At 41.4% G+C, this 25,543-nt stretch overlaps 2 protein-coding genes across 2 annotated transcripts in view; both read right to left on the bottom strand.

Moving 5' to 3' along the window:
• Positions 1 to 442: 442 nt before the first annotated feature.
• Positions 443 to 15,220, bottom strand: CETN3 (centrin 3). The gene is made up of 5 exons (XM_054054861.1): positions 15,096 to 15,220; positions 11,603 to 11,738; positions 9,761 to 9,875; positions 6,336 to 6,527; positions 443 to 878 (listed from the first exon to the last, which is right to left on the bottom strand). Exons 1-5 carry the CDS (start codon positions 15,110 to 15,112, stop codon positions 835 to 837), a joined length of 504 nt encoding a protein of 167 aa, XP_053910836.1. The 5' UTR covers positions 15,113 to 15,220; the 3' UTR covers positions 443 to 834.
• A 3,451-nt stretch (positions 15,221 to 18,671) lies between these two features.
• MBLAC2 (metallo-beta-lactamase domain containing 2) overlaps positions 18,672 to 25,543 on the bottom strand; it is an 8,698-nt gene continuing 1,826 nt past the window's right edge. The window contains exon 2 of the mRNA XM_054053391.1: positions 18,672 to 22,516. Within this exon, the coding sequence (XP_053909366.1) occupies positions 22,128 to 22,516 (389 nt within the window). The 3' untranslated portion in view covers positions 18,672 to 22,127. The remainder of the gene's footprint in view (positions 22,517 to 25,543) is intronic.

Below are 25,543 nucleotides of genomic sequence, written 5' to 3'. Positions count from 1 at the left end.
ACACCTTGGATTCTGTGTTCAGTTCTGGGCCCCTCACCACACAAAGAACATCGAGGGGCTGGAGCGCATCCAGAGAACAGCAACACAGCTGGGGAATAGTCTGGCGAACAAGGCTTTTGAGAGGCGCCTGAGGGCACTGGGACTGTTTCGCCTAGAGAAAAGGAGGCTGGGTGAGAACTCATCACTGTCCACAACTGCCTGAAAGGAGATTGTGGTGAAGTGGGTGCTGGTCTCTTCTCCCAAGTGACAGGCAACAGTATAAGCCCTCAAGTTGAACTAGTCTGGATTCAGATTGGATACACGGAAAAATCTCTTCACCAAAAGGGTTCTCATGCACTGGCAGAAGCACAAGCCTATAAATGAAAAAAAACCCCTCGTTTCCCTGAAGGATACTACATTATAGTCTAGTTCAAACTACAAAAACAAGACTTTGAAGCAGAAATAGTAAAGAGCATTTTATTAAAATGGAAGTTTGTCAAACCTTATGTATCAAAACTAAGGCCACAGCTAATGCTAACACAAAGTCAACCTTAAAAGGTTCTTATAATACAATTTAGAAATCCTATACAAAGCTATTTTACAAATGAGTACTTAAACATTCTGAAATGCAGCATTACATAGTTCTTCTAAAATGATACATCAATTAGCGATCATATTCAGTGATACAAAATAGTGAGCTATCAGTGCATAAAACCTGTCTCTATTTTGGTCCTGTGCGGAAAGCAATTTTCTGCATGACTCCAGATACAGAAATGAATGGAAGTTCAAAATGCTGTAACGGAAGCTGTCAACGATTCCCCCTTTTGTGTTGAGTTCATCTATTTTTTGCTGCTGCTAAATATCTCCAGTCATAATAGCAATGAACTCTTCTTGGTTGACTGTAGAAAGAGAGAAAAATCATTAGACAAACAGTAAACATCCATAAACCAGAAAAGAAAATAATGCATGTTTGTGTTGCACTTTTTACTTTAAAAATAGTCTTCCAGTCAGTACTCATTGTGTCGGATCCATTACTGATCAGGGTTTACAAGTTTGAAGTTCTTGGTTCTAGATTTTGCACTTTTTTTCATGTAAAAGGAAAAGTCAGAATTCAAGCTTAATTATGTGGAATCCTTAAGCCGGAATCTAGCTCAAGCTATGATTTCTAATTATAGAAGTAAAAATATTCTAAAATTAGATAAAAAGCAAGAGTGAGAAAAATATGTAAAAAGATGGTTAAGCAAAAACCATAACATTTTATTACTATGACTTTTAAAGACTTATAGAAGTTAAAAAGTGGCAGACAGCTTGTACTAAACAAGTGCTTCTCAAGCAACAAAGCTGCAGCTCCAGTTACAATCAAATTTGGTTTTACTCTTAAAATCGTGATTCAGATGTTCATGTCCAAATCTCGCCCTGGAAACCACAGTGTTTTTTCTCTCTCTCAAGCTTGTAACACTTGTCAAATACAAAATGAATTTTAAAGATAATTTACTAATGAAGTAATAAATTAGCTAGAATTAAAATCGGGCTTTGACAAGCTTTTCCCCATCTGAACTTTCTTCATTCCTCACTTATAATTAACAGAAATTTTTACACAAACGTACTTGAAGAAATTAAGTCATAATAATAAATTAATTAGCAGTCATTAATTATTTTTCTGCACTTATACCTGAGCTATTGACCTTACTCATATGTTAAAACAGGGCCACTGTGAAAGAGTTAACCAATGAACATGTTCTCTCTGCAACTAATTACCGTTAGCAGGGAACGATGAGAGTAATTCAGTGGTATAGAAAAAAAACAGACACATTTGAAGAATTCTTCCTGACAATTAACTGTTCCAGCCAATGTGCCCAAGCTATTCCTAAACAAAGCACTGCAAAGTAAGATCTACATTTACAGCTACAAGGAAAAAAAAGAAATTAAACCATGTAAAAGAATATAAAAAAACCAAAACGTAAATCTGTCCTATTGCGACACATTTAAAATATGAAACAGATTTAGCCTAGCTTAGGACCCTATACACAGAAATATCGGTCTATCATACAGAATCATAGAATGGTTTTGGTTGGAAAAGACCTTGAAGATCATTGAGTTCAACCACCTATCCAGCCCTGCTAAGTCCGTCATGAGACCATGTCCCCAGGTACGACATCTACTCGCCTAAAAACCTCCAGGGACGGTGACTCAACCACCTCCCTAGGCAGCCTCTTCCAATGCCTAACAACCCTTTCAGTAAATAAATTCCTTCTGATATCCAACCTAAATCTCCTCTGGTGATCTATAGAGCTACAACTCTTCTGCTTTAAAAAGCATTTCCATACCTTTATCACAGTGACAGCACAATAACAGCACAAATATGAACAACCTCCCCAAAATATTCTGTTTTAAAACTTTGATAAATAAAGTTGCAGAGTGGAAATACAATACTGTGATGACAAACGGGTTCTGTAACATTCAAATAAATTGCAAAGAGAAGGATAGTTACAATCCCCAGTAACCAAGTTAATTATCCTCAGATTCACAATCTGTTCACAACACACAAAGGAATCAGAAGCAATCTCAAGTCTTTTCCCTCTACTCTGCTCTTGTGAGACCCTACCTGGAGTCCTGTGTCCAGATCTGAAAAGGCTACAGGAAAGCTGAAGAGTGATTCTTTATCAGGGAATGCAGGGATAAGACAAGAGGGAATGGCTCAAAATTGGAAGGGGAAAGATTTAAATTAGACATTAGGAAGAAATTCTTCAGGGTGCTGAGGCCCTGGCAGAGGCTGTCCAGAGAAGCTGTGGCTGCCCCATCCCTGGAAGTGTTCAAGGCCAGGTTGGATGGGGCTTTGAGTAGCCTGGTCCAGTGGCAGGTATCCCTGTCCATGACCCGGGGGCTAGGACTGGATGGGCTTTAAAGACTCTTCCAGCCCAAACCATTCTATGATTCTATGATTCCCAGGGCCACGTTTCCCCCAATTCCATGACATGAATGACCATAAAAGAACAAACTATTATTGCAGCTAACATGAAGAAATTGTTGATTTGGACTCTGGAGACTTAAAGGAGCATTTAGCTCAGTGAAGGTCTCCCTTCCCCTAGTTCCATGCCAGAACCCAAGACCTAAGACTGGACTGTATTTCCTACGGGTTCATCCACTCAAGATGACAAAAACTGCATGAGCTGACAGCATCAAGTTTCTAAAAACAGTCATGGTCCAAATTAGAAGCCATTCCTAAGACTAGGAAAATGTAAAATAAGACTACTTATCTTTCTGAGGCAGACAGAAATATGTCAAAAACACTTTCCTATATGGAAACTTATGTACAATGGTTTCACTGGAAATGCAGGGGTTCAAGCAGCCTTATTTTACTACAAAGAGAACAATCTCTTAGATGTCAGAAGGGCATTAAACCACAAGTGTTGTTACCCCTGTATTTGAAATATCAATTAAGAATGCTACCAATTAATAGTTTCAGGTATTTTTTCTTTCTTGGCAGGAAAAGAAGGAGAATTAGATCACAGCAAGATTTTGCTACATGACCCAGATGTTTAAAGCTAAGTGGAACAGTGATTCACAGGATTATTTACTTCTTCAGAATGAATCTTAAGAAGCTAGAGACAGCATCAGTTTTCTTTCAAGAACAGAAAACACACAGAACCTTAAGGATAAACAGCACCATACACAAACATTAGGCTGTCAGTCTTCCATATCTGATCTCCTGCTTGACTGCTCTAACAAAGAGAATGAACGATGAATGAGTAAGAAGGAAGTGAGCCACCCACTCTTAGCTGATCAATTTGAATTTGGAAATGCAGCACTGACCTAAAACTCAGTAATGTCTCTGAAAGGAGCTAATGGTCTGCACTCAATTTGTAGTGACCAAATAGCTACGTGACAGAAAAATATCTATGATTCTGAAATTGCAGTTGCCAGCTCTAGGTGAGTAACACATGACAAAATGCGCTTGCAGATGTCTTCTGCTCTCCCTCACCTCTACAGCTGTACCTTCAAAACAGAAGGAAATGAATTTAAAAAAAAAAAAAAGTAAAGCTAGCAATGCAATGTCCCTACAACTCTCCCTTTTAAAAGCAAAACAGGGTCAAAATTGAAGTATCTACCTAGACTAGCAATAAATCTAATGGATTGAGAAAACGGGTATCACTCCTTGCCTGCCATACAGCCACTGAAAAGGAAGTAAATAGGTATCCTGTTGTCTGCTGGAAACCACATCTGCAATCCTGTGTGCCACTGCACTCAAGATAGATGCCTGAAAACAGGATTTGCAATTTCCACTATATTGACCTGCTTCAATTACCCTACAGGAAACACTGAAAGAAAACAAAATCTATTTTCTCAGGATGCAGCTCCAAGAAAGCCTGATCAAGCAGTAACACAGTTCAGGGATCTAAGCAGGGAGAAAAATAAAACTTTAAAAATTTAAAAAAATAGTTTTTTCCTGCCTAATCTCCCCTAAATATCTCACCAGTGGGATCAGACGCTACCAGTGCAAGAAACGAGTGGGAGAACACAGCTGAGAGTGCAAAGGAACATCATAATTATGCAGTATAGATTTATTAAGGAACCATGGCCTCTGCTCACAGAAAGATATTAGAAAGCAATAGCTCCAAAAGGAAAGAAACCACACACTTTTCTCAACACTTACTACAATAGTAACAGTGTCAACATAAACACTGTCCTGGCAGTTGAATTGCTGACCTTTCACTATCTTCCATCTCCAGGAACCCTATTTACACCACTACAACTGAACAAAAAGTTTGGACTTTCACAACACTGATCATGTTTCAAATGTCCTGCTCTTCCTCTTGAAAGAAAAAATGTTGTTTCAGCACCTAAGTAATTGTATTCCCAACTGTGGGATAACATTGCTCTCAAACAGCAAAGAGGAGCATCTGCCACGGGGCTGATAACACCACAATTTTTATTTCACTAGCAGTGAGAGTTTAGAGTCCACAGATGCAGTTGCTCACAAGAAGAAATACTATTGCAACTGGAGTAGGTGCTAGTGAAGTCTCAGACATGAGTCACCATCCTGAAAGAACAGCCAGGTTTCAGTGACTGTTAAAAATGCACTGTTCAGGTACACAGGCTCAAGTGAGTGGTCCCTGAAATTCAGATATTAAGATTTCTGGTGTAAATACAAAGGTGGTTTCAAGTTAATTTAAAAAAACCTTAAATTTCAGTGCTCACAAATACTTAATAGGCACAGTATCTAAATGGATTTATTAATTCATTCCTTAACTAACTCATAAATCCCTTCTGCAGCTCACTCTCTATGGACCTTGTCAATTGCCCAGACACGATTGTCACACTATGTTCTTCCACGCTCCTAAGTTCAGGAGTACATTAAAGTCTCATCCAAGCTGATCCTGCACAGACGCAGGTACACCCTAGCTCAACACTCTGACTAGCATGCTGAAATCACAACAGTGACACGTCACTGCTTCAGAATAGTGACTAAGCAATCAAAAGAGTTTCTTTTAGCACTTTAATCCTTTTACTGATTTAAAAGGAAATAAAAGTCATAGTGTCACTGAATCATAGACTGGTTTGAGCTGGAAGAGACCTTAAAGTCCATCCAGTTCTGAGCCCCGTCATGGGCAGGGACACCTCCCACTGCATCAGGTTGCTCAAAGCCTCATCCACCCTGGCCAGGGATGGAGCAGCCACAGCTTCTCTGGGCAACCTGTTGCTGTGCCTCACCACACTCATGAGAAAAAAAATCTTCCTAATATCTATTTTAAAACTCTCTTTCAGCTTAAAACTGTTACCTGTCATCCTATCCCTGCACTCTCTGATAAAGAGCCCTCTCAGGCTTTCCTGTAGCCCCCTTCAAGCAGGAAGGAAGCTGCTCTAAGGTCTCCCTGCAGCTTTCTCTTCTCCAAGCTGAACAACCCCAACTCTTTCAGCCCGTCCTTGTACAGGAGATGCTCTGGCCCTCAGATCATCTTCCTGGCCTCCTCCTGACCCATTCCAACACATCCACATCCTTCCTGTGCTGGGGACTCTAGAACTGCATGCAGGACTCCACTTAAAGCAACGTAGGTACATGGAATCTCCCATGTACCAGTTAAATTACTTCCACTTTAAACTATACTTTCACACTGGTTAAATTTGTAGTGAATCAACAAGTGAAATCAACTTGATTTTTAGACTCCAAGATGTGTTTCCAGGACTAATAGCTCTATTTCTATTATTTGTAAGCTAAATTAAGTTTGAGCTGAAAGTTATTTAGAAGGAAAACAAAGGATATTTTCACAACAGAACAACATTTAAAAAGGTGAGAAAATTAAGAACAGACTGTATGGGTGGAACAGACTGTATGGGTGGTTTTATCTAACACGCACTTTCTCCATCTCCATCCTTATCAAATTCTTCAATCATAGCCCGTAGTTCTTCATCAGACATATTTTCACCCAATTCTCTAGCAACCCGGCGCAGGTTTCTCAGACTTATTTTACCAGAGTCATCATCATCAAACAATTTGAATGCCTTGAGTATTTCTTCTTGTGGGTCTCTGTCCAATATCCAATCAGTCACTGTAAGAAGAATAAATAAGTTAGACTAGAAATAACTGAAAGGTAAACTCGAAATCAACTGAGCAGACTGAGGCAATATGAACCACACACACTTCCCATTTCACCCTTTCGTTCATTTTTATATATTTTAATTCATCATGCATATATGCATATTTGATGTTATCTGATCTCTCCTTCTCATCTTTAAGTTCCCTTCCAACCCAAATCATTCTATGATCTCTCTTTTCCCAAGCTGAGTTTCTCTTTGGGACATACCTGTTGGAGTGGAGAACTACATGGCAATTTAGACACGCTTATTCTTTCAACACACTTTTCAATAAGCATTAAAAGCATACATAGGCCCACTCTGTTCCAGACTTACCTTTCATAAAAATATCCACTGTGACAGATGAAGAGTGAATTCTTTTATGTGTTTTGATCAGGATGGAATTTTGACTTGGAGGGAATACTGAAACACTAAGTAACATAAAACATTCACATGGAACCTCTTTTTTAAATACAAAACTACACTAACCAGAACCTCTCAAAAAACCTAAGCCCAGGGGCTGTGAAAAGGACACCACTATGAACTACAAAATGTTAATTCTGAGAGGATTCGTCAGTCTTTATTATCCCTTTTATCACAGCCATTTGTCTGTTTCTGTAAAAAAAAAAAAAGACAAACTTACCACATAAAATATTTTTCTAGTAATTATTTCAGACATTTCTGGAACTGGCTGTAAATATCTTCATGTCTCTGTACTTGCTAATCCTGTATTACAGGGCTTGCTATTTACGACTTTCATCAAGCCATTAAAAACACATCAACCCTGTTCGCACACAGAGAACCACTTAGCATCTGCTGCTGCTTGCAGACAGAATGCCTGCTCTGGCTCAGCAAACCTGACAGGGAAATATTAGATTTAAGCTCATACAAGCTTGCTACAGCAATGAAGCTTATACATCTATATAAATCCCTCAGATTTATACTAAAGTTAAATATTTTCATTTAAAACAACTGCGCTGCATGACAGTATCATATCATTTGAAAATTTCTACCTCTGTGGCAAAAAGGCAGATGCAACATGAGCCGTAGGTGCCAAATACTATTGGCAACACGGTTGTACAGAACAAGACAAAATGTAATTGTATCTCTAAGTTTCACATGGGTCGCTCCTACATCTAAAACCATAAATAATATTAAATTATGACAAAATGATGGCTCAAGAGTTGTTTAGCTATATTCAGCAGCTCATTACAGTTAAAGCTTCTGTAACCTACTTCCTCCAACTTTCTGGTCTGTCTGCTTGTCACATTTAATTCTGTGTCAAGGTGATATTGAGTCATAGCAACACTCAAATCTGGCTTAAGTTTGCGGACAGGTTCAATTGCCTTCCATGTACACACTGTGCTTTCCATGTGTATTTTCCCAGCTTCTTGCAGCATTTGTTGACTGCCCATACTGACTGCCAGGACAGAACCAGGAAACAATGAACAATGATGGGACTGAGTATCAAGAATTAGAAAGTAATTACACAATAATTACAGTATATTCAATTATATAACATTAAGGCATAGTGATATAATTACAGCCGTATTGTTACAAGTAAATCGATATTCTATTTTTTTTTTTTATTTTAAACCAGGACTCATCATGTATATTTCCCCATAGATTTTATTTTTGGTCCTATGCTGACATATATTTGCTTTAATCAAGAACACAACTAGAAAAGTATTACCTGCTATTAACAACACAATTTGTCCAATCCTAACCCGTTAAATCGCTGTTGATTGAAATGTGGCAAATCATAACAGCTTTGCCACATTAAATAGACTACTATTCATAGTCAAGAGCAAATACACACATACTATACTGGGTTTTGTTTTTTTCCAGAAAATTTCAAGAAATCTAATACCTTGAACACATGGACTGGAATAATGAAACAGAGATATAAAACCACACATGGGGAAATCCCACACAACTTCATTTTTAGAGTACACACAAATTGTATGCTAAAGTATAAATTATGTGTAACAAACAGAAAATCTTCAAAGAAACTTTAATCTTCAAAAATTATGCAGATCACAACATACTCAAAGTATGTCAAACTGTGCAGTACACAACCTTCAGATGAAAGAAACAGCCTAATGAAATTCCACTGTTTTTACCAACAGCTGAAAATCCTTGAAGCACAATATTTAACATCTGCTTCAGTTTCTCTTATCTACATGTGAAGTTTGTGTTCAGTTTACAGGTCTGTGTATACACTTCTTCCCATGAAAGGCCTTGGGCCGCACCAGAAGTGCAGCCAGCAGGCTAAAAGAGGGGATTCTGCCCCTTCCACTCCAGTCTCATGGAACCCCACCTGGAGTCCTGTGTCCAGATCTGGAATCCCCAACATAAGCATATAGAACAGTCGGAACAGGTCCAGAGGAGGCCAAAAAGATGACCTGAGGGCTAGAGCACCTCTGCTATGGGGACAGGCTGAGAGAGTTGGGGTTGTTCAGCCTGGAGAAAAGAAAGCTCCAGGTACACCTTAGAGCAGTTTCTAGCACCTAAAGGGGCTGGTACCTAGTACCTAAAGGGAAAGCTGGGGAGGGATTCTTTATCAGGAAATGCAGGGATAGGACAAGGGGAAATGGCTCAAAATTGGAAAGGGAAAGATTTACATTAGTCATTCGGAAGAAATTCTTCATGATGAGGGTGGTAAGACACTGGCACAGGTTGTCCAGAGAAGCTGTGCCTGCCTCATCCCTGAAGGTGTTCAAGGCCAGGTTGGATGGGGCTTTAAGCAACGTGATCCAGTGGGAGGTGTCCCTGCCCATATCCGGGAGGCTGGGACTGGATGGGCTGTAAGGTCCCTTCCAACCCAAAGCATTCCATGATTCTATATTCCATGCCAAATACTTTTCTGCAGCACGAAGAAGAATCTTATAAAATCCATAAACACAAGAATACCTATATTTTAACTCGGCACTTATTCCTTTGTATAAGTTTGAAAAATACTAGTACTGTGCATACTCTATTTCCTTTTTATTCTGGCTATCATTCACCTCTACATATCAAACCAAATACTCAGAACACAAACATTTGTTTTCCTCTGCTACTCACTTTTACCAAGGAAAGCATGAAATCTCATACTTCTATTTCTTAATAGAACTAGATAACTGGAAAAGTACACAATGCATTGCTTCTAAATTGTAGTCACTACTATAGGCTAAGTTTCTCTATAAGTACACAATCAAATACATACCAACTTCATTAAAGTCTTCAAAGGTGATCTTGCCAGTTGCTTCTCGATCATAATCTTTAAGTATTTTCAGGACATCCGCTTTTTTCACATCAAAACCCAAGGCCCTCATTGCCACCTTTTGGAATAAAACAAGAAGTGCAACCACTTATGCAGATTAAAACATGGATTTAACTGATCTCTTTTTATTTTCAGTAATTACCTTCTTGCCCAAGAGAGATGGTGTGTATCAGTGTTTTAGCAACAATAATAAATAAAATTAATAAAAGAAAAAAAGCTTTGGATATTAAAAAAATCTCAAAAAACACTAGCATGTAGGACATCAAGCTACAGTGACAAAATTAGGCTTTGAATTTCCAATGCTTTTATGGACTGGACTGTAGGACACACAGATTTATTTTGATTCTGAAACATTCTACAAATTGAATCTTTTTCAAAGATAAAACTGAAAATCATTGTTCAAATTATTGTTCCGTGGTCATACAAAGTGTTTACATGTTCATGGCTTTGCAATTCCTGTTACAAGTTATTTTACTGCTATTCCTGTGAACACCACAAACCCACCTATATTTTTATGTCTCATTAGGTGAGAAGCACACCTTTAATCTCCCATTGCAACAGAGATGTTAATTTGACAGTGCACACCACCTTTACTTCCTCCAAACTGATGAGCATACACACTAAACCAGAAGTGGAAAACTGCAACCCTGTTGAATGCAGCCATTCAAAAATCTGTTACACACTGATTTTGTAGAGAAGGAGACCATTCTTTATGTATTTTCTTCTTCCACGGTATTATCTTCAGGGTCACAATATCTAATTAAACAGCTAAGAAAATGCTTTGCAATTAATTGTGTCAGCTGGGAACTGAAAGCATACCATCACTGGAAAAAGCATATTAACAACTCCAAAATAATCCTGGGTACTACCCCTCTCACTGTGGCTTCAAGCACAGATAAAATATCCAAATTCTGAAATAAAGACAAGAGAATTGCTATACTTAAGACATTCCTGTCACAGCAATTAAAGTAAAGATAAGACGGTTTTAATTTCACTCCCTCCTTGAGCTGTTTGGTAGAGATAGAATGTGGAGCTAGCAGGCTGGAAAAGGTACCCCTTCCCAGAAGAATCTCATCCAATACGGACAGAAACAATTTTTGTTCTTCATACAGTATAATTAGAACAAACACTCATAAACATTTAAAGTTACTTTAATAGAATTCATGTACTATAGACTTCCAGCCAGGAAGACTCACTAGAAAAGGCTGCCATCCTAACCTTCACTTGCTGATAGCCAACAATAGGAGAAGCAGTCATGGTGGAAGGGAAACTATGGAGACCCCTATATGCACAATGGATAGCACAGATCATTCCTACAATCCACAGGCTTCCTGGTGAAAAATGTGAGTGGGTAAACTCCGGTTTGCAGTCAACAGTTTTAGAAATTTGATTTACATCTTTCACCTAAGCCTCTGACAACTGTGGATTTTCACAACACGAGGCTTCAGATTATTCAGTGATTTTAAAGAGAATCAAACAGCTTTACAAGAGCTTCTCCCACTGAATCATCTGTCCAAGATACCACCCTGGGAAGTGTGCAGACCAGCACCACGCAGGAAGCAACAGCAATCCTGTTACTGTGTCAGCACATAGTGTGGCAAGAAAAGTTCATTCTTATATCAGTGCAGTATTTTTCTTTTTTCCTTTTCCAATATCCTCACTCCTTTAATCCAGCAAGTGATCTGGAACATGGAGCATTTTAAAAGATACAGTCAATATCTTAGAAACTCAGTTAAGAAGCAGACATCCAACAAAAAATTGATTTAATGAAAAAAAAACTTTTACCTTCAATTCATGGTAATTTATTGCATTATCTTTATCTGTATCAAACAACTCAAAGGCATCTTTAATTTCTTGCTTCTGTTCCTCGGTCAGTTCTCTTCTTTTTTTCTTTTTAGTTTTGTCTACTGAAAGCTCATTTCTATATAGGAAGAAAGAAATTAAATGTAATTGATTCCTACTGGGAAGATACTACTGTAGGCAACATTTTCTACCAACCAGCCTAATTGCACAGTTCACTACTTTCTCCGTTCAATCTTTTACCAGTTTGTCTTCCCAGTTAAAAATAACACTTGAAACAGACAATCCCTTTGTGGAAGTGGAATGATACCTCCATTCCACCCCAAAAAAATAAAACCAGCACAACCACTTCTTGGTTAATAAGTAACAGCAATAATTGAACAAAGAGGGAAGAAAAACTATCACTTAAAAAGAATAACTTAGTTTAAAAACTAGCTTAGTAGTTGAAATTATGTAACTCCTGAAAACACTTTATTTCTAAACGGCAGCTTAGAAGAAAGAATGTTGAGACAGACAGACTGCTGAAGGCTTAACCAGGCCAGACAGCTGTGTTGTCTCACCACTAGAGTGGGCCTTAGGTGTGACAAATCAGCTTTGTTGCCAGTATCAGTTCTTATATAAATGGCATGTATGGACCTTTTAAAATCCTCCAAATCACACACACCGTTCCAAAGACTTTTTGCTCTCATTTTGCTGTGTACAAAAGCCCTGCAAATCAGCACATTTTACTCAAGGACAGCACTTTTTCCCTTGGCTAGCCTAGAAATAAGATTAAATTTTCAGAGAGCAGACAGAAAATACAAGTCATATATTGGGAATCACAGTTGAAACTACTGACAACAATGCCACTGACAAAAGATACTTTGGACCAAGCCAGCAAAGTGTAAATCTTGCTGTAACTGTGCTTTATTCACATCAGAGAGACTGACTACTGTATCGAGTAACTACTTGGAAGATGTCTATTTCAGAGCAAGAACTCTAAAAAATACAGTGTATTTGAGATGAGAGACCATATCAGCTAAGGCAGCAACAGTAGTCAAGGTACGCTCTTAGAAGAAGCTGGCAGGCATGGAGCTCAGCAGCCTGCTGTGACAACCACAGATTAATTGCAGCAGTAAATCCCCTCCACCCCAGACACCCCGGTACATCAGAGATGTACAGAAAATTATGGCAGACTTCCATGGCTGGTGCCTGCAGGACACATCACAGGAGAAGCTGAGGGAGCTGAGTTTGTTCCAAGCAAGGTGTGTGGGGCAGCAGGCCTAGACGGGGAAGGGCTAAGGAGTGGAGATCTCAGTGCCGCCCTTCATCATCCAGAACGCTTCAGACTGGATCTTATGAAGAAATGTTTTCCTGTGAGGGTGGTGACACTAACACAGGTTGCCCAGAGAAGTCGCAGATGCCCCACCCCTGAGGGTGTTCTGAGATTACACAGAAGAGACAGGTTCCCCTCAGAGGAGCACAGTGAAAGGACAACGACTACCGAGTGCAAGGAACTGCAGCTGGATCTAAGGGAAATATTTCCTCAGTGTGATTGTTTCTGTGCTGGAATAGTTGCCCTGAAAGACTGAGTCTCCATCATAAGAAATTTTTGGGCCCCTGGACCAGATGACTTCTAGAAGTCCTTTTTAACCTAAATTGTTATACAATTTAAGTTCTGCTCTTAGGAAAAGGCTTTTTATACTCCTTTGTTTTATTTGCACCAGAGACAAAATGCGTGCTGTGTCACCTACTGTCAAATGTATAAATGTTACTGATGAGTGAACAGAAAACTAGTTTTTAAGGATAGTTATTTTCCAAATCTCCTGTAACGAGACACTTTTCCTTCTACTGTGTTAACGATTTGCTAATTTTAATCAAAAACAAAGACTAAACACATAACTGGATATAGCTTTCAACAACCCTTGAAGCTATACCAGTAAAAATTCCAAATGCAGACGTGAATAGCGCAAGCTACATAAGCCAGACCTGCCTCAGACCACAACTCCCTCAAAGCAGGAGAAGTCCTTAGCAGACCAGTTGGGACAGCCTGATCTCACACAGGCTTCGGATTACTACAGCTTCTGCAAGGACTGAAATAACTCTGAGCTGGCTACATAATTAGGACTGGGAGAGAAGCTCAGATCCAGACAGGCCACATTTTGTGAGCTCGGATGATGAAATAAATCCATTTAGAAGCCTGAAAGCAGATTAAGGCCAAGCTCTCCTGGAAGAAAGACCTGGCTACTCAAGTGTTTGCTTAGTGCTCAGCGTAAAGTTATTATTTCAAAAGATGGAGCAGCACTTAAATGGAGGTATTTTAGTGCCACTTCTACAAACATTTTTACGATATGAAGCATAAAGTTCTCAGAACTGAAGATCAAGGATGACATATGTCATGTAAGCTTATTAGTTAAGCCTGAAGACAAAGATTTGCCAGGCGTGGAATTCACAAGCCAGGACACTTTATACCACAGCAACTGAACTACAAACAAAACAAAACCAAAACAAAACCCAAACAAAACAAAAAGATGCAGACATGCTAAAGAGTGTCCAGAGAAGGGCCACTAAGATGATCAGAGATCTAGGAAACCTTCCATACGAAGAATCACTGAGAGAGCTGGGTTTGTTCAGCCTTGAGAGAAGGCACTGAGAGGAGACCTTATCACCATGTACCAGTACATAAAGTGTGTCTGCCAAGAGGATAGAGACTCCACGTTTAGGAGGAGTCACATAGAAAAGACAAGGGGAAATTTGCTCCTGGGGAGATTCTGGTTGGATTGCAGTAGAAAAGTTTTCCCCATGAGAAAAGCAAAACATTGGAATAATCTCCCCAGGGAAATCATGGATTCCTCTACATAGGACACTCCGAAAGCTCAGTTTGACAGGATGCTGGGCCATCTCATTTAAACTGCAGATAACTCAAAAAGGTTTAACTAGATGATCGTTCAGGTCCCTTCCATCTGGCATTCTGTGAAAACAAAGTCGGCAGACCAACTTAATGCCTGTTAAACGCCTTTCTGACGGTGTATGGCTGCAGGTAACACATAGGCAAACTGCCCCAGACACCATGAAAAAGGGGGAAAGGGAAGGACACGAAAGGGCTCTCGAGGGGGGGACAAAGGGGCCGTGGTAGAGGGGAAGGGGGCACAAAGTGGCCCTGAGTGGGAGGAAAAACAGAGGGACCAAGAAGAGGGAGGGGGGGACAGAGGGGAAATGAAAGGGGAGGGGGGAACAGAGGGGAAATGAAAGGGGAGGGGGGGACAGAGGGGCAGTGAAAGCGGAGGAGGGACAGAAGGGCCATGAAGAGAGGAGGGAACAGAGGGGCCATGGGGGTGGGGGAACAGAGGGGCCATGAAACGGGAGGGGAGACAGAGAGGCCACGAACGGGAGGGGGGACACAGGGGCCACGAAGGTGGGGCGGGGGAAGAACAGCGAGGCCGCAGAGGGACGAGGCCCCTCCCTGGCGAGGGAAGGGTCGCTGCCGGCTCGCACCCACCTCAAGGCCAGGCTCATGCTGCCGCGAGCCGCGCCGCTCCACCCGGCGCCGCCACGCTGCCCTCGCCCCGAAGGCGCCGACCCGCACCCGCCGCGCAGCCACCTGATTGGGCGCGGCCGAGGCTCGTCCCGCCTCCGGGAGCAGAGCGAGAGTTCCATTGGCTGAGGCAATTGCCAGTCAAATGGAGGGGGCGGGTCCTAGGCCGTGGGCGGGCACTTGCGCTCCGCATTACGTGCGTCTGATTGGACGCTGCCGGCGATCGTCCCGCCTCCAGGCGCAGAGCGTGCGTTCCATTGGTTGAGGGGCCGCCAGTCAAAGGCAAAGGGGCGGGGCTCAGTGGTAGGGGCGGGGCCGCGACTCGGGTGCTGAAGGCCTGTCCTGCACGAAGCACAGAGCCCGTGAGTCTGATTGGGCGCTGGCGGGGCTCGTCCCGCCTCCGGGCGCAGATCGAGCGTTTCACTGGCTGAGAGGCTGCCAGTCAAGCGCGGGGGAGCGGGGCGACGGAGTGGTAGAGGGTTGTTGGGAGATCTCCTCTAAGCCCTCTGTTTTCCAGGCCCATCAAGCTCAACTCTCTCCGCCTGTCCTCGTAGGGAGGGTGCTACAACCTCCGGTCATATTTGTAGCTTCCTCTGGACCCCTCCTCAGGGCATTCTGTGCTTCTGTAAAGATGGGAAGTTATAGTTTAGAAAAGACTGTTACAGAACAGAATATGGAGATGGCAAGGGATGGGGATATCGGTACAAATCAGCAACGCGGTGTATTGGGTGCAAATGTAAGGCAAGGATGAATCTCTTCTATTCTACTTGGTGTTGGAGAAGGTTGAGTCTAGTACAGTCTTGCAGACCATATTTTAAGATGAACATAAAGAAACTGGAAAGATCTGGAGGAAAAACACCAAAGGAATTACATTTTTTCTTATATATCATGGTTTTAAGCTGCTGGTAGCTGACTGTTAAGTTTTCCACTATGTAAAAAGATGTTATGTGGGCACTGCCTCCAAGAGTAACAGCTTTATGTGTAGAAAAGAATAACTTGGTCTGAATATGAAGGAAAGTCTAGGTTGATCTGCAGGTCATAAGGAGTTGTGTAGTGACCTTAAAAGCCAATGGTGAGCCACAGGGCTGACCTTTCTCTTTTGGGTTTCTAATGTTGTGCTCCAGAGGTGGTGGATTCTAGATGTCATGAAGGAAAAGAAGCCATTTCTCTGCATGAGAAAGAGGTGGAACTCATAGGGAGGCATAGGCAGACGTCTGGGTGGGTGTGAGGAGGCAGCAGCAGAGGATGTGGTATGAGGGAAAAGATTTGTAACAGGGCAGAAACAGTTGAGGGAGCAGAAAAAGTAACAGAAAAGAGGAAGAAGTGGGGGCAAGCAGACCTGAGTACCTCATTTTAGGGAAATATTCTGCTTCTCTGCATGCTGATGGTGCTAGCTGACCTCTGGATGGTCTTTCTCAGCCCTCCGTTTCGGACTTGTCTGCAAAGAAGTACTGTAAAGCATTTGATGTCTTGTCTGCAAAACAAACCTAGCCTTTTGTCTGCTGATCGCCAATGAAAAATACACATTCTTGTTGCTAGGACAATTTACCACATCAACTGTCATATCAAATACAGTGATTTTCACTGCATATGCAACAAATTCCATCAACTTGTCAGCAAAACCTTGTACTGAGAAAGGAGCAGTGATACTGGTGGATTCAGCTGATGCCTTGTTTTCCTGGTGCTCCTGCTCCAAATAATGGGTCAAGCCAGGAGGTGAAGGGTTTGTAACCAGGGCACTGAAATCTTTTTCTCCTGTGCTGTGTGACACAGTGCTGCTGATGCTTGATGTGGATCTGAACTTGCTGCTGACCCCATAGGACAAAGGTTTTGCACATCCTTTGTTAGAGATGGAGTGGAAGTGCCAGGTTGCCACACTTTATAAACTCGGATCCAAAGTGTCTTACTTGCACTTGAAGTTACCTTGTTCCTGAACATGTGGTGGAGAATCACTGATACGCAGTTGTACAGCATTGTGAAGTGATGGCAGCTGATCCACTGGGCTTGTTCCGATCGTTCAGTTGTGTAGTGAAAGTCTGCTTGGCATCAACAAACAGGAGAGAGGAGCAAGAGTGGACCCCAGTAATGCGGTCTGAGAAGTGGAGCCTCACAGCTGTTTCTTTTGGTTCTTTAGAAATAACCAACTTTGTATTATATTTAAATGATTTTCATTTTATAGCCTGATTTCTCTCATAATTACAACTCATTCATTTCCCTCATAAAATCATCTTATTTCTGTTTACAATTGCCTTCAAATTCTGACCTCACCACCCCATAAAATTAAAAAATCTAACAAAGTAAACTAGTTTTGAAATTAAGATTGCATTGATACAAAGATGCAAAGATCTTGACTGCACCATTACAGTAGAACTTGTAGGAGGAAAACAAATGTGTTGCATTAACTGAACCACCCTGTATCCCTGAAGTCCAGTTGCAAGTTGTCCGCAAGAAAGTCTGTCTTCATCTTTATACAAAGAGCTGCATTTCAGCTTATTCTGTTATTTCTGTTTCTTTTATATGGGCACATTTCTTTTCTGCTGGTTTTCATGACAGTAGCTGCTTATGGACCAATGGCCACAAATCTTCTAGTTTTATCAATGAGGAGTCTTATTAGAAGCCAGAAAGCAAGTGTGTTGGGTGTTATTTACAGCTCCATCTGTGTGTTGAACAGGAGCTACATGACCACTTCTGTCTGAAGTACTGTAAGCAGCTGTCATTAGGTGCTGTCTTGTGTGGAAATCATCATCTGAGATCACCACAAACTGATACTGACCCCCAAATACATACAATTTCATCACATATGTGTGTGAATTCCATTGAAACCCCGTTTCTAATTTATGTTGGAATGGAATGGAATGGAATGGAACAGAATGGAATGGAATCCCTAGGTTGGAAAAGACCTTTGAGATCATGAATTCCAACTATTCCTGTCCACTACTAAACCATATTACCAAGCACTTAATCTACCTGCCTTTTAAACACCTGCAGGGATGGCGACTCAACCACCTCACTGGGCAGCCTCTGCCAGTGCCCAAGAACCCTGTAAAGAAATTTTTTCCATGTCCAATCTGAACCTCCGCTGGCACAACTTGAGGCCATTTCCTATCACCTAGCACTTGAGAGAAGAGACCAACACCCACCTCATTGCAACCTCCTTTCAGGCATTTGTAGACAGTGATAAGGTCTGCAGCCCGTCAATGTTCTTGTGAGGGGCCCAAAACTGAATACGGGATCCGAGGTGCAGCCTCACCAGTGCCAAGTACAGGGACACAATCACATTGCTGGGTTGCCTGGCCATGCTGTTTCTGACACAGGTTAAGACGCCATTGGTCTTCTTGGACACCTGGGCCACTGCTGAAGTACCCACTCATGTTTTTTTTATAAAAGCTTTGCAGCATCATTCTATGATATTTGAATGTTAATGGATTCTCTTGCTTAGAAGCATAAAACCCACGGCTAGCAACTTCTAAAGATTTCACACTGTTTAGAAGACAAAAATGCTTCTCTTGAAAAATACCTAGAAATTATGACTGGACTGCATAGGATTATAACATTTATTATTATAATAATTACTTATGTATAGACTCTTCAACATCACAAAAGTCTTCACAGATAACACAGCAAACTCCCCGTCCAATTTTTTTGTCAGTTCCCCAGTCTACTGAAAATGGCATTACACATTTAAATTTTATAAATAAATAACATAGTTCTAAAGATGCAGGATGTTGCAATATTTAAACATACTACATCTGTTTAAATATTTAATCCGAGTAGTGTTAAAGGGATGCTGTCAAACTCTTACTCTTAAAACCTGCTAATTCTTAGCAGAAATATTCAGAGCCCATTCTTTATACTTAAGACATTATCATTTACCCAGTAGTGAACTCTTATAATACAAAAATAATTCAGAGACTCTCAAAAAGTACTTTCAAGTCAATTATAGCAGCAGTTTACTAAGGTGCCCCATTTTGGGCTCTGTTCACATAAAGCTCACTTCTGAGCTATGAAATTATCCCCTAAGTTTTGGTTAAGGAAAAAAAAAAAAACAACAGACAATTGCTGTTATCTATGTATACCTACTGGATTTAAGCTTGGCTTAGTTGGGCATTTGGATAGGGATCCAGACACTGAAGGATGTTGCAGCTGAAGCTAAGCACAGATTTAAACACAAACCACAGATCATAGAATCATTAAGGTTGGAAAAGACCTCCAAGATCCAGTCCAAACATCAGCCCAGCACCACCATGCCTACTAAACCATGTCCTGAAGTCTCACGCCTATGTTTATTGAACCCCTCCAGGGACAGTGACACCGCCACTGCCCTGGGCAGCCTCCAACAGTACTTCACCACTCCTTCCATAAAGAAATTTTTGCTAATATCCAATCTGAACTTCCCCTGGTGCGACATGAGGCCATTTCCTCTCATGCTGTCACTTGTCACTTGGGAGAACAGACCAGCACCCATCTCATTACAACCTCCTTTCAGGAGGAAATCTTTCTGTCAGCCTTCTTGTAGGAGCTCAGACCTTACAATACAGTAAAATCTGGCTACAGGGCTTCTAGTATTGGGTCAGATAAACAAACCAATAGTGATATAACAGGAAATTCTAATTTAACATGATCTCACCCTTCTTATGAACACTTGCAAAGTATTCACCACTGGTGTGTTGGCAGGCTTTGTGACAGAAGAGCTCTCTCTGTCCACTTTATGGCATGTGGTTATCACCAGTGGTCCTACAGCCTTCACAAAGCAGGGGAAGACTGCTACTGGCTATGCCAGATGGCTAATTGAAAGTTTAGCAGTTATTGCTGAGTAACCAGTAACACCATGCCTTCATCTGGATAACTGTTGTGAGCCTCAGTGCTCTGGGTTTCTTCAGCCATTCTGACTTCCCCACGTGCCACCTCAGATCTGTGGCTGTGCACTGCGAACCCCTGGCTATCAAGAGAAGTGTCAGGGCTACTACATAAACAGCAGCACGCGTTGCCAGGCTGAAAGGGGAAACTACACCGCGGAGTTTGCTCTGGGCCTCCTCATAGATTGGCTTTTTTGCTTCCCAGGCCGACCATTTGTATTCCTTCCTCTGGCCAAATGAAACCAAGACAAAAAACTCTTAGCTTCATTTATGACGGGAATCTACCCAGTGGTCAAACGAGTAGTCAAATGAGTACTTGGATTTCTGCAAAATTGGTACTATGATCCGAGTGATAACTGGTCTTTCAAGTGCTGAATTGCTACACCTGTCCTGCCCTCTTTCAGTTTTTCCTCAACTTGGAGGTAGGCACTGCTAACAAGAACTAGGCACATCACAACCTATCAGCACAAATCCCCAGAAAGAGTATAGTAAAATAATAAAGGCAGGAGTACAGTGATCTGTGAAAGATGGAAAGCATTACATAAGATATTCTTCTAACTTTTAGACAGAGATGCTTTTTTTATTTTGAAGCTCTTTTTTTCATCTGCTGAGAGGACTATCAGCTCCCACTGCCCCGTGCCTTAGACAGAGCCCAAACTTTGGGGTCCCTTTCTTTTGGGTATGATTACAGGGGGAAAAATGCTTCCCCATAAAGTGAAAGCCAAACAAATAAAATAAAGTTAAATGCCACTAAAATTCAGGAAAAACATTTACACTCTTTTTACATATTACATACAAAAATAACATCAGACAGTGTCCTTTTAAAAAAGTTAAATATCATATAGAGAGACTGTTAGAATAATTACACAAACTCTAACCATTTCAACAGGTTTTAAACATCACACAAACAATTTTTATAAGCAAGTTACAATGTCATTTAGCACTTCTCAATGTATTCAACTTGTCCTTGGAATGGAGTCAAAAGCAGGGCACTTCACTTCTCTTAACCACATGCACTGAACACCTCATAAGCAAACAGTGAACAGTCTGAGTGAGTTACATTCACTTTGCGTAACAACTGTTACGGCTGTTTAATCCAGCACCTGTGGCAGCATTAGGCATGGTAAAGCCTACATACTTCCCCTGCCACAGAGCATTGACAATCATATTACACTCCAGTCACATAAACAAAAATAAAGGCTTTAAGCTTGTCACTGTCCCGTTCCCTCAGGTTTACAGAACAGTGTACTCTGTAAGTAACATCTATTTTATGAGCTCATCTGAAAAACACCAAACACATCAAGCAAGGGCTCAATTGACTTTGTACAGAATAGTCTAACACATTAACTAATTCACAAAATCCCTTAATTCCTGACTTGGATGCCCACAAGCAGAATAGCTTCCTAGCTGAGGATGAGAAGTGATCATTCTGGCTCTTCTGCCCCTGCATCACATCAGGAAGCAGGAAAGCCTCAGCAGTCCATCTGCTGTTGAATCCAAATGAAGAATTTTTAGGGTCAGCAGATGCATCTCTACCTTCCAGCTTGGATGTTTGGTCTACAGCATTTCCATGTGTTACTGGACTCTAAGAAAACTGTCAGGAAAATGCTTTGCAAAGACGCAAGCTGTGTTGGGTGCAGCAGATAGTAACAGCAGCTGCAGAACAGCCTCTTTCCACCTATTGTGTCCTGCTTACCTAACACACCACAACTTAGCACAAGCTGTGTCAGGCTTGTGCTAGTTGTGCTCACAACCTGAGCAGGAGCTGAGCAAACAGTCACAAACCTCATGCTACATCAACAAGGTTCCAGGCACAAATATAAAATTTCTCATTTTGGCATATACGCATCTGTCAGAATCATAACAAAAATAAAACAGTACATTTCAATCACAATACATGTGCGGACACACCCAGAAAAAAAAAAAAAAAAAACAGAAAGAAAAATATCAGATTTGGCTAAAGCTTACATGTTTTTTATAAAAATAGGAATAAAGTAGGCAAAAATAGGGAGAATTTCTGCAGCTCACTTGTATCACTTTGCCAGCTCTTTACCAATGCACACTGCTTTTGCTTGTACAAACACTTTCACAAGCCACAAGTGGGTAGGTTTTTCAGCAGGGAACAGATCACACAACACTGTCACTCAGAAGTGCGTCTCGGATTTGTAATGCGAAGTACTACGCTTGCAATGGATCTCATGGCACAGGTAGAAACCTTGTGGCAAACTCCAGCTTGTGAGATGTAGTTGGACGCTAACTGATACAGCCGTTCTGCCCCAAATATGTTGAAGTGCCCAGGCAGCACCTTCTCCACGAGACCTTTGTCCACTAGCTCCATGAGGCGCCGGCAGCTTGTGACATAATCACTTACTCTGCTGTACGGAAGCCAGTCAATCATGGATCCGTCATACACCACATCTCCGCTGAACAAAATCTTCCGGTCTTTGTCGTGTAAGCAGATGCTGCCTCTGGAGTGACCAGGCATGTGCATGACAGTGAGCTGTCGGTCTCCAAGGCTGATCACATCCCCTGCACAAAAAGGAAAACACACAGTTACCGTGTATTGAACATCACAGGGAATCACAGCATTATAGAATTGTTTGGGTTGAAAGGAACCTTAAAGACGATCCAGTTCCCACTGGAACAGGTTGCTCAAAGCCCCATCCAACCTGGCCTTGAATACCTCCAAGGATGGGGCAGCCATGACTACCCTGGGCAACCTGTGCCAGTGCCTCACCACACTTATCATGAAGAATTTCTTCGTAATGTCTCATCTAAATCTTCCCCCTTCCAATTTAAAGCCATTCCCCCTCATCCTACCACTCTATGGCCTTGTAAAAAGTCCCTCCCCAGGTTTCCTGGAGCCCCTTTCAGTACTGGAAGCTGCTCTAAGGTCTCCCCAGAGCCTTCTCTTCTCCAGGCTGAACAATCCTAACTCTCTTAGCCTGTCCTCATAGCAGAGGTGCTCCAGCCCTCAGATCATCTTCATGGCCTCCTCTGGACACATTCTAACAGTTCCATATCCTTCTCATATTAGGAATACAATCTACCCATACACTGCGTGCTTACATATACTACATATGCATGACAATAGGAGTGGGAGATTTACTTAGTTGGTCAATGCCAAAGAGGCATCTGAAAGATGCACCTGTCATTAAGGTATTTTCCTATGACAGTAATAGTTAGCAGAGGTTTGGACTGTATTGACTGAATCTAGTCCCACCTCAATAAACTAAACAAGGTGAAAAGAAAAATGTGATCAAGAAAATAAAACGGTAAATAAACAGAACTCATCTAAGCTGGATCTCCTTGGAAAGTTTACAAAGTGTTTCTTGATTTATTATCATTTTAGTCTCACTTAATTCACCTAGAATTCCACTGCTGTTACTTTTTAAAGGCAAAATGATAGAGCATCAATTCCTGACGAACCAAGACTGGCCTCCACACATTTTCTTCATCTCATTCAATCAGATATATGAAAACAGAACTTTCCTAACATTAGGTCATCTTTTTGCCAGCTGAAATGCAAATGCCTTTTCATTCCCCCTCTACTCTACTCTCGTGAGACCCCCACCTGGAATACTGTGTTCACTTCTGGAATCCCCAACACGAGAAGGATATGGCACTGCTGGAATGGGTCCAAGGAGGCTACGAAGATGATCCGAGGACTGCAGCACCTTTGCTACGAGGACAGGCTCATAGAGAGTTGGGGTTGTTCAGCCTGGAGAAGAGAAGGTTCCAAGGAGAACTTTTAGTGGCCTTCCAGTACTGAAAAGGGCTACAGGAAAGCTGTGGAGGGATTTTTTACAAGGGCATGGAGTGATAGAATGACGGAGAATGGCTTTAAATCAGAAGGAGGAAGATTTAGATGAGATACTATGACAAAATTCTTCACAATGAGGGTGGTGAGGCACTGGCACAGGCTGCCCAGAGAAGCGATGCCCTACCTCGAAATGTTCAAGGCCAGTTTGGATGGAGCCTTGAACAGTACTACTGTAAAATGATGCTTAAAACTGTACTATGTGTTTCCAGTTCCAAGGAGAACAAGAATGTTCTCCACTATATGAGAAATCTGAAAGTAACAGATCTGTCTCACACCAGAGACAAGCATGCCATGGATTTACTCAAAACTCAGCAAGCCGAGAGGCACTGAACTCTTCAGAGGCAGATTTTTCGCAGCAGCACATGATGCACTTTGGTACTCAACTGAAAAAGATGGAAGACACTGAACAGGTGCACCTGATCGCACTGTACTTAATGTGGAAATGGAACCCTGTGTCTGCAGAAGCAGCTAGTTTCAAAATTATCAGAGAGAATTTGGTCAACGCCACAAAGAAACGTTGGGAAGCCTTGGTTGGAGAAAGAAATTGACCTGACTACTGGAAAGACTGTACAGAAAATGCCTGTATTGGTGAGTGACAGAAAAGTGGAGGTGGTGAAGTAACTGCAGCGAAGTGTTCCTGTGGACTTGAAACTCCTCCTGAGGAAAGCATAAAGAAACAGAATATGACATCCAAAATTTAAAGAAGAAATGTACAGAATTTAAGAAAAAAAAGGACACAGCTGAGGGAAACTGTGACTCTGAGGAAATACCAGTGCCTGGAAAACAGTAAATGGAAGGGCACAATGTGAGTAAACAGAATTTCAGCTAGAATACCCAAAATGAAGAGTGCTTGGAACACCAGGCAAGATTAAGGGAAAGCAAAAACTAAACTGAAAAAGCAAAGCAGGCAATGTCCCAGTGAAAGCCGTGGCTTTGGATTGTGATAGAATATTGCCCCTGCCATATTCTGCACTTTCAGCCTTAGGAGATATCCTCACCCATAGCCATGACACACGCACTGAGGTGACACACAACTTCCACGCAGGATGTCTCAATAAGCACTACCTTAGAAACTGAGGTGTTACTTTTACTGTGAGTGTACTTGTTTATTAGCAAGATTATTTTTTTAATAATTCCCCACTTTTAAATAAAAGAACAAATTAAACTACTGTTGATGAACTGTAGTTAAAGTCACATTAAATATTCTCTGAAGCCTCCAGTAAGTTCAATTGTGCTTTCCCTGGCACCTATGTGGGATGGCCCAAAACAGCCAACAAGAAACTGTCACCCATCTGTCAGGCAGCCACGATTTAACTGCACCTTTGCCGCACTGTGCAATAAGGTGGCCAAAATAACCTCTTCATTGCAGCCTGTGAGAGAATATGTGGAATTCTAACTGTAACGAGCCACTTTACATGTTCCATTAATGTAAACTGAGGGAAAGAAAATCCATACTCTACACAGTACCTGCTTCAGTAAATTGCTTTGTTCTTTACACTGTTGTGCCTCAACAGCTTATAAACAATTGAAGTCACCAGATGCCAGAGCAGACTGACACTGTGACAGACTGTTAGTATCCTGAGGCTAAACCTGGGGTGCTCATTAGTGAGGCAGTCAAATTAGTGCTAAGTGAGTCTTACTCTACAGAGAAAATCCTGCATCAACAGGCAAACACAGGGCAGTTCATGCACATTTCTACAGTCCTGTCAATATTATTTGACAACTGATAGAAC

The sequence above is a fragment of the Cuculus canorus genome, chromosome Z, assembly GCF_017976375.1.
Source record: "Cuculus canorus isolate bCucCan1 chromosome Z, bCucCan1.pri, whole genome shotgun sequence".
NCBI lineage: Eukaryota > Metazoa > Chordata > Aves > Cuculiformes > Cuculidae > Cuculus > Cuculus canorus.
This window is presented reverse-complemented; position numbering and strand designations above follow the sequence as displayed.

Excerpts from the sequence above, each read along its gene's own strand:
- CETN3 (XM_054054861.1), bottom strand. Across the intron at positions 6,528-9,760 it reads TGAAGACTTTAATGAAGTTG|TGACTGATTGGATATTGGAC; the intron begins GTATGTATTTGA and ends TTCTTCTTACAG. Across the intron at positions 879-6,335 it reads TAAGGATGGAGATGGAGAAA|TCAACCAAGAAGAGTTCATT; the intron begins GTGCGTGTTAGA and ends CTCTTTCTACAG.